Source organism: Pristiophorus japonicus, chromosome 16 (genome assembly GCF_044704955.1).
Source record: "Pristiophorus japonicus isolate sPriJap1 chromosome 16, sPriJap1.hap1, whole genome shotgun sequence".
Taxonomy (NCBI): Eukaryota; Metazoa; Chordata; class Chondrichthyes; family Pristiophoridae; genus Pristiophorus; species Pristiophorus japonicus.
The window spans coordinates 51,481,606-51,496,374 of record NC_091992.1 but is presented as its reverse complement, the minus strand read 5'-3'; the positions used below and the strand labels follow the sequence as shown (position 1 = coordinate 51,496,374).

At 47.9% G+C, this 14,769-nt stretch overlaps 1 protein-coding gene across 1 annotated transcript in view; it reads right to left on the bottom strand.

Moving 5' to 3' along the window:
• clip2 (CAP-GLY domain containing linker protein 2) overlaps nucleotides 1-14,769 on the bottom strand; it is a 173,088-nt gene that overhangs the window by 26,876 nt on the left and 131,443 nt on the right. The window contains exons 9-11 of the mRNA XM_070856805.1: nucleotides 7,167-8,081; nucleotides 1,423-1,480; nucleotides 1,231-1,314 (exon numbers count right to left, since the gene is read on the bottom strand). Of these exons, the coding sequence (XP_070712906.1) occupies nucleotides 1,231-1,314; nucleotides 1,423-1,480; nucleotides 7,167-8,081 (1,057 nt within the window). The remainder of the gene's footprint in view (nucleotides 1-1,230; nucleotides 1,315-1,422; nucleotides 1,481-7,166; nucleotides 8,082-14,769) is intronic.

The window sequence follows — 14,769 nt, the reverse complement described above, 5'->3', positions numbered from 1 at the left end:
CCTGCACCTATTTTCTATGTTTCTACCAAATGCAGTAGCCAATTATAAGCGAGGGTTGGACAGACATAAACTTGCAGTATCGGATCTCTTCATCCCTCTTCTTCTCCTTTTCTTATATTTTTAAATCCACAGGTCGGGAATTAACTAGTTGAGCTGGTGTGCAAACACTTGTATAAAGCACAGGGGGTATGTGAAAAGTTTGAATTTTGCGCCTTTGGTTTACAAAGGATTGGAAGAGGGAAGATCTGGAGCAGGCAGTGGGAGAGGTTAGTGAGGTGACCACAAAGTGCTTGTAATTCATGTTACACAGCTGACAATAATCCTCCGGTACTCCAACCCAAGCAACAACAACTTGCAATTTTAACGTCCCAGGTCGTTTCACAAAAATTAACACGGAGCCAGAAAAGGAGACATTAGAACAGGTGACCTAAACCTTGGACAAAGAGGTAGGTTTTAAGCAGTGTCTTAAAGGAGGAGAGGGGTTGGAGAGGCAAAGAGAATTGGGGAGAGAATTTCAGAGGTTAGGGTCTAGAAAGCACGGCCGCCAATGGTGGGGCAAAGGCAGTGGGGACACACAAGAGGACAGAGGAATGCAGAGATCTCGGCGAGTTGGAAGGCTGAAGGAGGTCACAGAGATGGGGAAGGACGAGCCCATGAAAGGATTTTAACACGAGAACACTATAGATTTATTCTCCCTTGAGGAACAAACTGGCTGATTCTACCCCAATGAGTTCAGCAAGCACATTGTAGAGATTAAGAAGTGGTTAACAAGACCTTAATAAGCTTTTTCTTTCCCTTCACTTTCAATAATTACATTGTAGTACTTTATATACATGTAATGTATGCACTTGAGAGAGGTTTGTAGAGCTGTTGTGTGCTTAGCCAGTCACACATGATGCTCACAAGACTCAATAAAACCCCAGCCAGTTGAGTTCAGGGGATCCACGATGAGGCAGGTAGTTATGAGCCGAGTGGATGAACTGGTAATGTGTAGTGTGATTGTTAAACCTTTGCTAATAAACCAACTCGTTCTTAATAGCAATGTGTTGCTATGAATTCTTAAGCAAAGAACCCATGAAGCAAATACATTACAATACAGAAGGAAATAATAAAGGGGAGAACAAATTTGAAAACTATGTATTCCTCTCTTCTTTCTCATTATGCTTTAGATAATGAAGACAATACCCCATCAGCATGATACAAAATGGCTATTGATGTCAACTGACTTACCAATGATCTGGGTCTTTAATAACTCAATCTGCGATGACATTGAAGAAACGTCCTTTTCCCTTTTACCGAGCTTGTCTAACAAATCTAAAGGTGGCAAAGCAACAAGCAGATAAAATAAGAGTTGTGTTCGGGGCCGTGTGAAAGTGACGCAAGTAACACGTGGAAAAAATCCTAAATTACTTCAAAAATTACCTTCTATTGACTGCTTCATTTTCATTTTCTCTTTCATGATGTTATTGGTGTCCATGGCCTGTGAACACATCAATGAGATTACTGAGAGGGGCAGACAAGATACAAGCTCTTGTTTTATCCCTCAAGGTTCAAAAGGCCTAACTACAGTGCCAAAATTACAATTAGTGGTCTCCTACACTAAACACTCTCGTATGGAATTCCTCTGCATTATTTTAATGCAGTCATTAAGCCAGGAACATCAATAAGCAGAGAGCAATTGCGTACAAATGCGTGGAGCATCCATAGGAGAAGGGTCAATTATCATTTCTACCTTGGCATCCTTTCAGGAGCAGAACAAGGCGTGGTTTATGTTCCACTCTCAGACACTTCTAATACTCTCAGGCATGTTAGCCAGCAGTGGACAACATGGTGCTGCTAATAATTTCCCCAAATGTAGTTCGCGGCTGCCGCCAAACGTGGAGGAAAGCCATATTGGCCTTTAAATTATACAAGCTCATGAACAGGATTGTGTGGGTTAAAGTCTCTGCTACAGTTCCGACTGTCTGCCAACATTCTTATCAGTGCTCACCGCAAAAGGCAATTTCCATAAATAGGCTTATGTCTCTGATGACCTGAAACGTAACCTCATGGGAGCGCTGAGTGGGACGTTGCAGACTGAATTGTTAAAAGTCTAACCTTTTACTGCAGCGTTACATTGGATAGCGCATGGGATGCCACTTTAAATCCCTCCCCTCCCAGAGTAGGTTTCGTGCTTCCAGCAGGGAGTCACACTCCGAGCGAGCATGGGTCAGACACGGGTCTAAATACACGAACACTGATTCTCCGACCCTCCCTCCCTCTGAATGCAGCTCCTCCCAGTGAGTGTGGCAGTGCTGAATCTAGGTTCTTTCTCTGTTAGTTATAAAATCACCATGCTGACAGACCAAGTATTTCAGGCTAAACTATCAATTGTTTATTGCAAGAAAGAAATTTACACGGGAAGCAAGTTAAAGCAGCAATACTGTAACTTGATACTGTAATCATCTTCTGAAATCCAAAGCACACAGCCCGTTGAGATCCTTAAGAGTCCTGTAAATGGAGTCTTTTATGATGCAAGTGCACATCTCAGAGCTGTCTCACCACAGTGACCTGGCAATATGGTTAAACTGGGCGAATCGAAGAACTGGAGTCTGCCACTCGGCTGTCCCTGGTCCGGTGTCTTCTCACACCTCACTAAGCAAGTTTCTTTGAAGAAGTCCCAGATCCTTTTACAAGTTCTTTCACTAAATGTCCAGGGAGATAGAAGGTGTCTGGCTGCCTCCATTTGGTTGATTATCAAATCAATGGTCTGTCTTTGTAAAATAAGGTTCTTTTCCCCATGGCCTTATCATTAGGGAGAATATCCACATTGGAAAGCATGCATTATTTGTAACCATCTCAAAAGAATCTTCAAAGTAAAATATCCTCAGTCATACAAAAGGACCCATAACTTGGTTAGCAGAGATCAAACACTTCTGTGGGCCCAATGTGTATCCATGTGCTCCCTCAGCAGATAAAGTCCATCCACGATCAGCACAGGAAGCCTTCCGAACAGCAACAAATCACCATTTTTATTTACATGTACCCCTCAAACCAGGAGTGCCCCACTTTCACAGGACTACCACAGAGCCCCTGGTGAAGTGCACAAGTCATCAGGGAGGGCAGGACCTTCGTTACACCTGTTGCCGCTCCTGTGTTGCTTAATAATGAAGACCACTTGGCAGATCCCGTGGAACAGAGGATGCTTCATGGAGAACAACTGGTGAATGTATCAGTGCTGTGCAGGAGTGCAGGACACAAAGTGTTCACCCACAGAGGCCAATTGGCTAACATAACGGAGCACCATCAGTCTTGGCGAGCACGGGGCTGTAACATGTGACGACTGAGCGCCTGCCCGCCTGCTCTGGATGCTTTGGCTATCAGATTGCAGGAAGCCACCAAGTCTAGTTTGAGGGAGGAAATCCAGTTGTGAAGGTCTCCGTTGATGCATGTCCAACCACTTCCCTCAAGCCTCCAATTTACTACTAGTGCCCCTGTGCAGAATGTAACAATTGGCATTTCTGAAGGCGAGATTCCTGAGCAGACAGCGAGATGAATAGGGGCATCATCGTCCATGGCCAGCTGAGGGACTGGTGCAAAGCTGGTTTGTGCATAAAGGCTATTACCCTTCATCAAGCGGGCCAACGCTTGTAAAAAACATGCCAGTTACACCTTTGGGCTGGGGAGCACATTGAGGTAGAGCCAAGGCAGTACCTTTAAGAAGTGTACACCATAGAAGGTAAGCACAAGGAAAGATTAAATACATGGATCACGAAGTGCCTCTCACCCAGCACACACTCCCGCCTGCAATGCCCGCATGTGTGATATACTGTTCCTGAGCAAGGCCGATTGGCACACGTTACAGTTAGAAGCACGGTTAGCTTTGTAAAAGCAAGCAAGAGATAAAGACATCAGTGCCACCTCTAAGTAAATGATGCCGCAGCTTGTTGTAAAGCACTAGCCCAGCCACCAGCTCCAGAGAAGGATCAGATCATCCCGAAAACCGCAAGAGAGCATCACCGCTAAAGAGGACAAGAGGAACTTGGAGTCATCATTGTTCCCGGAACAGCCCAAAGGTGGCAGCATTGGAGCAAAGCCATGCACATTAGGACATGCAGTGTTATTTTGCAGGGGTGTTGAACTCTGAATCTCACCGTTCTGCTCCTCGTCCTCTCCTGCCCCGGTTACCAATAAGCGATTGAGGGGTTAAAAATAAACAGCTGGAGTGACAGAAGCAATGATTATAGTAAAGGAATCTGAAACAGACGACGAGAGGAAAGGCGAGAGAACACGCAAGTGAACTTAGTGTGAAAACTGCAACTTAAAAAAATATTGTTACACTTTTCAGGTGAAGTTTTTTCTGCAATGGATTGGATCGAGTTGGCTTGTCTGTGGTTCTTTTACCATCCTCATGAAGAAATCTGATCAGTCTCGAAATCCACCTTAGTCCAAAACAAATAAAACAACCATGCTAACATTTAGTGCATGAACTCGCCTTATTCAAAAAGAGAATGTGCTGTGCTGAACTTTACCAAATGAATGTTTGGGCCCAAGTTGGTAGTAGTAAAGGTAGCAGGCCAAGGTCATAAATTACATGGGCTCAATCGGTGGAGGGAGAGAGAAGGGGCATCAGTGGATCAGACGGTGTACAATATTATGTTTTTGTTCATGGTGTTCTGCGAGTTGATGCTTCCCTCAGTATTATGGAACATGCGGCACTATGTATACCTTCTCTCCTATGCACCCACCAAGCAATCCAGGCAATGGAATGGCTTTGAAGATTCTGAAACACTCTTCAATGAGCACCCCGGTTTCAACATGGGCCTAACTATAGCACTCCTCTGGCCTGTTGGTTGTCATGGTGACCATGGGCCTCAAGCAAGGCTAAGCAGATAGCCAGAATACTCCATTACTCATCCATCCAGCTTGCCCTCTCTCCCTTGAATGTTCTACTATTGGAGGATTTAGAAGGAATAGCGAGCACTTGGACAACTGGCATTAATATAGAGGATGTTTCAGTTTACATCAGTGTCCACACACTGATTGGGGCGCTATCCTTTCTGCACAGCAAAACCTGGCATCATGGAGCACAAATAGTCACATATCTGCAACTGATGGAGTCCTGCACCCTTGGGAAATGGGCAATTTTAAAGACGCCTCGATGCCTTTTGCTGAAGCCCAGTGCCTACATGCACATACCAAGGTCTGCACCTTAGTCAAGACCCGCTGACACTCTGAACACAGCGTTGTACTGAGGAGGCTACTCACTTCCATCAAATTCCACCCCCCTCCCCCATGCCAGCCTGGAACAATCCCGATGCATTAAAAATTCAGGGCAGTGGTTAATTTAACAACCGCGGGCAGTGTACTGCAGCCAGCTGGGGTCATGCGAGGTGGCACCACTCAGGGACCTACCACCAGCAGGGCCCTGCAGTAACCCACGGAGTCAGCTCCAAGAAAGGTGTGTCTGACAGCAGAAGCTGGCAAGGGTCCTGTGGAGTCCAGCGCCTTTCGGTAACTGAAAATAAAGATTAATCATGGTGTTTATCACAGAAACTGTGCAGCATTTACTGCAGTGCCTTTATTTTGACTCCAGTTAGAAGTGATGACTGGACAGTTTTTGTACAGATGAGTGCAGCTCAGTGCTAGTGCAAGTGACTGTGCAACTTTATTGGCCACAAACTTGCTGCAGTAATTGAAAAATAAAACTCGTGTGAAAGATTCTTGCTCCAATCTGGAGCCAGTGGAGAACTCCCAAGTTGTTGCTGTGAAGTTGAATTTTCGTATTCTCCGGCATGTTGATGCTCGCTTGGGGAAGTGGCAGCACTTTTGCTCCCGAGACGAAGGTTGTGGGTTCGAGCGCCAGTGTGGATTTAAGCACCCAATCTACAATGGCACTGGACCACAGTACTAAGGGAGCATTGCATTGTAAAGAGGTTCGACCTTAACCTTTGGCCGATCGGTCATACCGCAGAGACCAGGTGGCTAGGGGCTGGCGATTTTCGAGGCACCAAACTGGCGCCCTGATGCAACTAGCCAAATATTAGATACCCAGCACTCGAGCACTTTGGGCGCCCACCATAATAATGTAGCCCGTCTGTGTGGGTGGTAAGGCTTCCAACTCCATTTTAAGGCGTTACCACCCTGTTAATGACAGGCAATAGAAGCCCCAATATCTCTCAGGTGAGACATCTGCCTGGTCAGGTGGACATAAAATTCCCCTTTTGCTGTTTGTGGCATCGTTCCATGTGCACATTGGCTGCACCTTCACTAACTACAAAGGTAAGCCTTGGGATGTAAAGCACTTTGGCTGTTCTAAAGAGATAAGGTGTTATATCAATGCAAATTCTTTCCACGTACAGTGGTAGCTTGTCAGAAATTGGAGTGGAGACCAGGTTAGTTTACTCAGTCATCTTGGAGTCCATGTGTTGGCTTTTCCCACTTTGATGACAAAATTGGCTGCGCTCTCATTCATTATCTTACCTCCACGCCTGCCGTTGATTCTTTGTTGAGGTACGGTTCCAGGGCATTGACCCCCCCCCACCATTATTCACACATGAGTCTCGAGATGGTTGCTGGATCGCAACCAGGAGTGGGAACGCAGGCCAACTTTCTCCTCCTTAAAACAGGGCCATCACTGGGCAACCGTAGCATGTCTTTCACTGTCTGGTAAACAGCCAACTCGCCCCACAGCGAGGGTGAACCCCAGGCTCAGCCACTCAGTGGATAAGCTTCCCGAGACATAGGCAGACCCTGAAAATTGCCTCTTTAAACCTCCTGTAGCTCATTGGCCCAAGCACTTGGTTGTGATTTCCAGCACTAAGAACGCAAAAGAGTGTGCAGTAACTGTATTTGGAAGAATGAACGAACCATTAAATTACATTTCACGTAAGCAAACACGTTTTTCTTTCCTGCCATTTAACTCAACATTGGTCTTCAACTTAACATACAGACGCCACATAAAAATAAGCCCACGGCATTGTCTATTTAATATTTAATCAAGATCAAATTCTGAAGACGTCTATTACTTTAATATGCTTTTAAGCTTGAATATTATTAAATCCTTTGTTAATTTTGCTTTGATATATTCAAGGTTGATTTTAATCAGAGCTCAGCGATACTAATACGATTTCTCCTACCACAGAGAGACCAGAGATATATTTATTGTGTTTTTTTAATGCTCATACTTCAGAAGAATGACGGGCCTCCAGTGCTTGCAGCTTCTCCTGAAGGCGCTGAAATTCCTGCTGGCGTTGGCTCTCAGACTTCTGGAGCGCCTCGAAGCCCATCATTTTTCTCTCAGCTGAAGAGATCTGCTCCTTTAAGAAGCTGATGGCCTGTGTTTGGTCTTTGTAGCCAGCGTGCAGCTTCTCCTGCTCAGCAAGTCGCAGCTCAGTATTCCGGAGGTTCTCGGTGGTCAGCTGGAGCTCTTGGCGGTGTTGGCTTGCTGTGACCTCAAGTTTCTTTCGCCAGCTTGAATTGCATTCTTCCAGTTCATATTTGGCTTCCTGCAGCTTAACCTTGAAGTCCTCTTTTTCCTTTATGTGGAGTGCCATCTCAATCTCGTGCTTGGCTTTAAGGTTCTCCCATTCGAGCTGGTGCTCCATCTTCAGGCTTTCGATGGTGGCTCGAAGCTCCACCAGCTCGCTGTTCTGAACATCTGTGCCCGCAATCAGTGAGATCTTAAGTTCCTCCAGAGATTTCTGGTGGTCAGACACCAAGGTGTCCAATTTGTTCTTCCAGTTGTCCATCATCTCCATGTTCTCCTTAGTTGCTTGGTGTAACTTCTGGCGGAGGTCACTGATGTCATGCGAGTATTTCTCATTGGTGGCCTTTAACTTTTCAATTTCTTGCTGAGCTTCCTGCAATCTGATCTCGTAGCTTTCTCTCAGCAAGACGCTCTCAGTTTGGTGCACCTTGTTGACCGATAATAACTGTTCTCGCAATTTGATAACCTCGGACTGCAGACTGAGGCTGTGCTCGGGTGTGTCGGACTGGTTCGAGTTTCTCAGTCTCTGCTGCAGTTCCTCAATCTCACTGTTCCTCAAAATGAGTTCATCCTCAAGCTGGATGATCCGGGACTTCTCAGCTACCGTTGTGAGCTAGAGCCAGAAAGCAAAGAAAATACAGTTAATACCCAACATACTGCGGCTCAGACGGTTGGTTTCTATTAACGGTTTGTAGACTGGCCAAGTCTGGCATGACGGCTTCTATATATGAACTATTGTAAAATCTCTGTTCCATACATTTTATCTTTATAGATACAGTAGGAGCAGAGTCAAGAACTCAGATTGGGGGCTGGAATGTACAACAGGCATAATATAGAAGCAGACCTGGAGCATTATAGTGCCACAATATCCAGTCAATCAATTTGAATATGGCACGCAGTCGTTTTCATGTTGCATAGAACTTTCGGGTCAATTATAGAAAAGTGCCAGAGATTAGCCCGAACTCAACCCAACCATTATCAGGCGTTTCACACCGGAGATTAGCAACCTCGGGCAATCCAAGTCAACAGGTCATTGTCCATTACCATTAAAGTTATGACATGACTCACTCATTTTGTTGGTGCCAATGACAGTCAGAGGTTGGAGGAGGAAGAGGGAGGGGGGTGTGGAGGAAGAAGAGAGGGGGGTGTGGAGGAGGAAGAAGAGAGGGGGGGGTGTGGAGGAGGAGGAAGAGAGGGGGGTGTGGAGGAGGAAGAAGAGAGGGGGGTGTGGAGGAGGAAGAAGAGAGGGGGGGTGTGGAGGAGGAAGAAGAGAGGGGGGTGTGGAGGAGGAAGAAGAGAGGGGGGGGTGTGGAGGAGGAAGAAGAGAGGGGGGTGTGGAGGAGGAAGAAGAGAGGGGGGTGTGGAGGAGGAAGAAGAGAGGGGGGTGTGGAGGAGGAAGAGAGGGGGGGGTTGGAGGAGGAAGAAGAGAGGGGGGGTTGGAGGAGGAGGAAGAGAGGGGGGGGTTGGAGGAGGAGGAAGGGGGGGGTGGAGGAGGAAGAGAGGAGGGGGGGGAGGAGGAAGAGAGGAGGGGGAGGAGAAACAGATACAGCGTTTTGGGTACTGTTGGGGGGGATGACTCACCAGGGGAAGGCAGCAGCAGCCAAGTCCATGGCACCATGGGTGGCTCTGCTGCACAGGAGGATAGGAAAAAAAAGAGTGGGAGAGTGATAGTGATAGGGGATTCTATTTAAAGGGGAATAGATAGACGTTTCTGTGGCCGCAATCAAAACTCCAGGATGGTATCTTGTCTCTCTGGTGCAAGGGTCAAGGACGTCTCAGAGCGGTTGCAGGACATTTGAGGGGGAGGGTGAACAGCCAGTTGTCGTGGTGCATATAAGTACCAACGATATAGATAAAAAACAGGATGAGGTCCTACAAGGTGAATTTAGGGAGCTAGGAGTTAAATTAAAAAGTAGGACCTCCAAAGGAAGTAATCTCAGGATTGCTACCAGTGCAACATGCTAGTCAGAGTAGGAATCGCAGGATAGCTCAGATGAATACATGGCTTGAGGAGTGATGCAGAAGGGAGGGATTCAAATTCCTGGGACATTGGAACCGGTTCTGGGGGAGGTGGGACCAGTACAAACCGGACAGTCTGCACCTGGGCAGGACCGGAACCAATGTCCCAGGGGGGAGTGTTTGAAGTGCTGTTGGGGAGAGTTTAAACTACTGTGGCAGGGGTATGGGAACCTATGCAGGGAGAGAACGAGAAGTAGAAAGGGGGCAGAAGCAAAAGATAGAAAGAGGAAAAGTAAAAGTGGAGGGCAGAGAAACCCAAGGAGGATGCCAAGAAGCTGGAGGGTGACTTGGACAGGTTAGGTGAGTGGGCAAATGCACGGCAGATGCAGTATAATGTGAAAAATGTGAGGTTATCCACTTGGGGGCAAAAACATGAAGGCAGAATATTATCTGAATGGCGGCAGATTAGGAAAAGGGGAGGTGCAACGAGACCTGGGTGTCATGGTACATCAGTCACTGAAAGTTGGCATGCAGGTACAGCAGGCGGTGAAGACGGCAAATGGTATGTTGGCCTTCATAGCTAGAGGATTTGAGTATAGATGCAGGGAGGTCTTACTGCAGTTGTATAAGGCCTTGATGAGGCCTCACCTGGAATATTTTGTTCAGTTTTGGTCTCCTAATCTGAGGAAGGACGTTCTTGCTATTGAGGGAGTGCAGCGAAGGTTCACCAGACTGATTCCTGGGATGGCAGGACTGACAAATGAGGAGAGACTGGATCAACTGGGCCTTCATACATTGGAGTTTAGAAGGATAAGAGGGGATCTTATAGAAACATAAAATTCTGATGGGACTGGACAGGTTAGATGCAGGAAGAATGTTACCGATGTTGGGGAAGTCCGGAACCAGAGGACACAGTCTAAGAATAAGGGGTAAGCCATTTAGGACTGAGATGAGGAGAAACTTCTTCACTCAGAGTTGTTAACCTGTGGAATTTCCGACCGCAGAGAGTCGTTGATGCCAGTTCATTGGATATATTCAAGAGGGAGTTAGATATGGCCCTTACGACTAAAGGGATGAAGGGATATGGAGAGAAAGCAGGAAAGGGGTACTGAGGTGAATGATCAGCCATGATCTTACTGAATGGTGGTGCAGGCTCGAGGGGCAGAATGGCCTACTCCTGCACCTATTTTCTATGTTTCTAAAGAAAGGGGGGGGGGGCAAAAGGGAGGGGAAGGAGAAAGAGAGGGAGGGGCGGGCGAAAGAGAGGGGGGGAGGGGGGGCAGGAGGAATGGAGAGAGGGAGAGATCGTTAGCGAGCAAAAGGATATTTGCTGCAATAATCCGGTCCCTTTTCATTGTCCTGAAGTTACCCATCCCCTAGCCGTATTCATCAAGCCCTCTTCTCGAAACACGTGAATTTCTATTATCCAAAGGCCTTTACTGGTAACTGATTCCACTCTCGTCTACATTTATGCTAGAAAAAAATCTGCATTTTTTTTCCTGTTCTCTGGCTTCAATCTGTGTCCCTTGGTTTTTGAACCCTTCACGAATGTATCTTATAAAACACTGGTGCATTCTATCGATACACACTGTGGCTCTCTCTAACATACTGAGAGCATTCTTTCCCAACAATGTATTCTTTTTTATGTTATGTGTAATATACGATTCACTGGGAGTTGGAGTATTTTGTAAATGACAGCTGCATTACACAGAATGTATACCCAGTAACACACTGTTATATAATTCAATGTCTCAGTGTTGGTCTAGTTTCTTTTTCTAATTTTTTTTGTTCCACTCAATAACACACTTGCTTTTCTCATGGTGTTGTCCATATCTGTCTGCCTGAAACTCTCACATTCTTTCTCTACTGCTCTCTCCAAGTCTTTCCCTCAGTCTCTTCTATGTCCACCAATGGCTCACTATATCGGTCACAAATATCCTTTGACTCATGTACAACTTCCATCTCTTACTTTTGTGAACACAATGGGTACAAAGCAAGATGATAACCAATACCGATCAGGACAGAGGGTGGGTGTGACAGCTTGATCAATATTCGCAGGAGAGAGAGAGAGAGAGAGAGAGAGAGAGAGAGAGAGAGAGAGAGACTAGGACATTGGGAAAGAGAACAGAGGTCTAGGCTGGGGTTTGGGGTGAATGGAAGTCGCAATGGCCTGGGAGAGACCGTGTGGCCTGGAGCCATGGATCAGTCCATCTGCGGCCAAGAGAGGGAAAACAGGGCCCTTTCAGGAGGGAGGCTGATGCTCGGAGGTATTCTGGGACTGGCCTGGCACCACACGGGGCGAGGACTGACCACACACAGCAGAACACTGGAATACTGCGTGCAGTTTTGGTTTCCATATTTACAAAAGGATATACTTGCTTTGGAGGCAGTTCAGAGAAGGTTCACTAGGTTGATTCCGGAGATGAGGGTGTTGACTTATGAGGAAAGGTTGAGTAGGTCGGGTCTCTACTCATTGGAATTCAGGTGATCTTATAGAAACGTATAAGATTATTAGGGGGCTTGACAAGGTGGATACAGAGAGGATGTTTCCACTGATGGGAGAGTCTAGAACGAGAGAGCATAATCTTAGAATAAGGGGCCACCCATTTAAAACGGAGATGAGGAGAAATTTCTTCTCAGATGGTTGTGGAAGCTTGGGCATTGAATAAATTTAAGGCGGAAATAGACAGATTTTTGAGTGATAAGGGAATAAAGGGTTATGGGGAGCGGGCAGGGAAGTGGACCTGAGTCCATGATCAGATCAGCCATGATCGTATTAAATGGCGGAGCAGGCTCGAGGAGCCGTATGGTCTTCTCCTGCTTCTATTTTTTAATGTTCTTATGTAATGGGGTTGGAGTTTCGCAACATTTGAGAGAACTGGAGGATGTGGCCTCGGAATGGGACAGGGACAGGGGGCGGGGCAAGGCAGGGCTAAGGTGCGGGGCCATATTTGTTCCGAAAATGTGGAAGATTGATCTCCCTGTTCCTCCATTATATTTTCTGCTTTACGTTCTCCGCCACCTGCACAGTATCACCTGGGCCCTCCAACAGCCGACGACAGGATCAGACTTGGCAGCACCTGTAAACTGGGCAGCACTCATTCGGTGGGCAGGGGGCAAGGCACAGGAACCTGAGCATGGAGGCACAGCGCTCCATGGAAGGGCGGACACTGGAAAACGCAGCGCCGAGGGTCACGGAACGCACGCAACGCCAATAAATGTTGGTGAGGGAGGCCACGAGATCGCGAAAGAGCGGGAGCAAAATTTAACCTGAAACTCTGGACATGGCTGGTCTGCCTGGGAGGAAATTGCTAGAGATATTTTTACGGTCGATGAGGATGTTCGGGCACAAGGATTCATTATGTTCAGAAACTTTTTTAGTGCCAATAATATACCAGTGGGGGGTAATTTTCTGAGTTTGCGTCGGCAGCCAGGAGCCCTGCCAACACAAGAAGAAATATCATACACAGGGTTAATCCCAATGCCTCGGACTTTATTGTCCCCAGTTCCAGTTATTCATACCATTTAGAATCTTTAAATTCAACAAGGTCTCCTCTGAGCTGCCTTTCAATCAATCAGTGTAAACATTTCTTAGTTATTTTTCGGGTAATCCCAATGTTCAGTTTAGTTTCCTTCACCATACCCTTTCCAAAGTCAGGACTTCCCCACCGTGTAGTGGTATGACTCGAAGGGATCGCTGTGCTCCTGGTGGGTGAGCCCTGCTCTCTACCCAAAGTTACCTTTTACCCCCCTTCCCTAGTGGAGATACTGCCTTGTTACTCACAGACCCCGTTATTACTCTACCTCTGGGGTGTCCAAATTATAGCCAGGTGAGCCCAGACCCTGGCAATCCAACCCACCACCCCAGATGTTCCAAAACACAAAACCGAGGCAACACAGTTCTGTTTACATTCTACTTTTTATTTGCTGATTGGTTTTGTTTGAACCTCTTGGGCATGGAGGTTTCGATAGGTCTGTTCTTGGTGCGCCTGCCTCATTAGTGCATTAATGCCAGAACAGCAAGATCGATCAGTCAGTAACTAGAGAAATATGCAAGTTAATGCAACCATCAGCTTAACCTTTGGCCCCCAAGCCTCTATTGTACATACAGGCAAAAGGGTGGCTGCTTTGGCTTTACCTGTCTTTCTACTGCACCCACCTAACACAAATTCACACGTCCAGCCCCAAAACACGCATTGCTCTTCCTGGGCCTTGTGCATCGCGCGGAGCCCGAGCACAGTAAGCAGCACCAGCCCAGTCAATTTTACTGCTTCTGTATTTTATGTCCACTACCTTTCTTCTTTTCTGCTCACTTTTATATCCCACTCCCTGCGCTCAGTGACCCCCCCCTCCCCCCCGCGCTGACCGTGACCCCCGCCCGCGACACCCTGCGCCCTCCCCGGCCCCCCTCCCCCACGCTCACGGTGACCCCCCCTCCCCCACGTTCACGGTGACCCCCCCCTCCCCCCACGCTCACGGTGACCCCCCCTCCCCCACGCTCACGGTGACCCCCCCTCCCCCCACGCTCACGGTGACCCCCCCTCCCCCCACGTTCACGGTGACCCCCCCCTCCCCCCACGCTCACGGTGACCCCCCCTCCCCCACGCTCACGGTGACCCCCCCTCCCCCCACGCTCACGGTGACCCCCCCTCCCCCCACGCTCACGGTGACCCACGCTCACGGTGACCCCCCCCTCCCCCACGCTCACGGTGACCCCCCCTCCCCCCACGCTCACGGTGACCCCCCCTCCCCCCACGCTCACGGTGACCCCCCCCTATCCCCACGCTCACAGTGACCACTCCTCGTCCTCCCACACAGCGACCCCCCCTACACCCGCGCTCACAGTGACCCTCCCTCCCGTGTTCATGGTGAAAGCCCCCTCCAAGTGACCCCCCCTCCTCCCGCGCTCACCGTGACGCCCCGTATATGTTGTAATGGCCCTCCCCACGTTCCTGCACAATATGCAACATCTGCAGCAGCAGCTTCCAAGCCCGCGACCTCCATCACCTGGAAGAACAAGGGCAGCAATTGCATAGCAACACATCACTTCCAAGTCGCACACCATCCTGATTTAGAAATATATCGGCTGTTCCTTCATCATCGCTGGGTCAAAATCCTGGAACTTCCTCCCTAACAGCACTGTGGGAGTACCATCACACGGACTGCAGCGGTTCAAGGCAGCAACTCACCACCACCTTCTCAAAGGCAACTAGGGTTGGGCAATAAATACAGGCCTTGCCAGCAATGCCCATATCCCAAGAATGAATAACAAAATGCCATGCCAGAGAGGACTGGTTGGCAACCTGCCTCCGACACCATTGTCCAGTCATAACTGCAGTTAA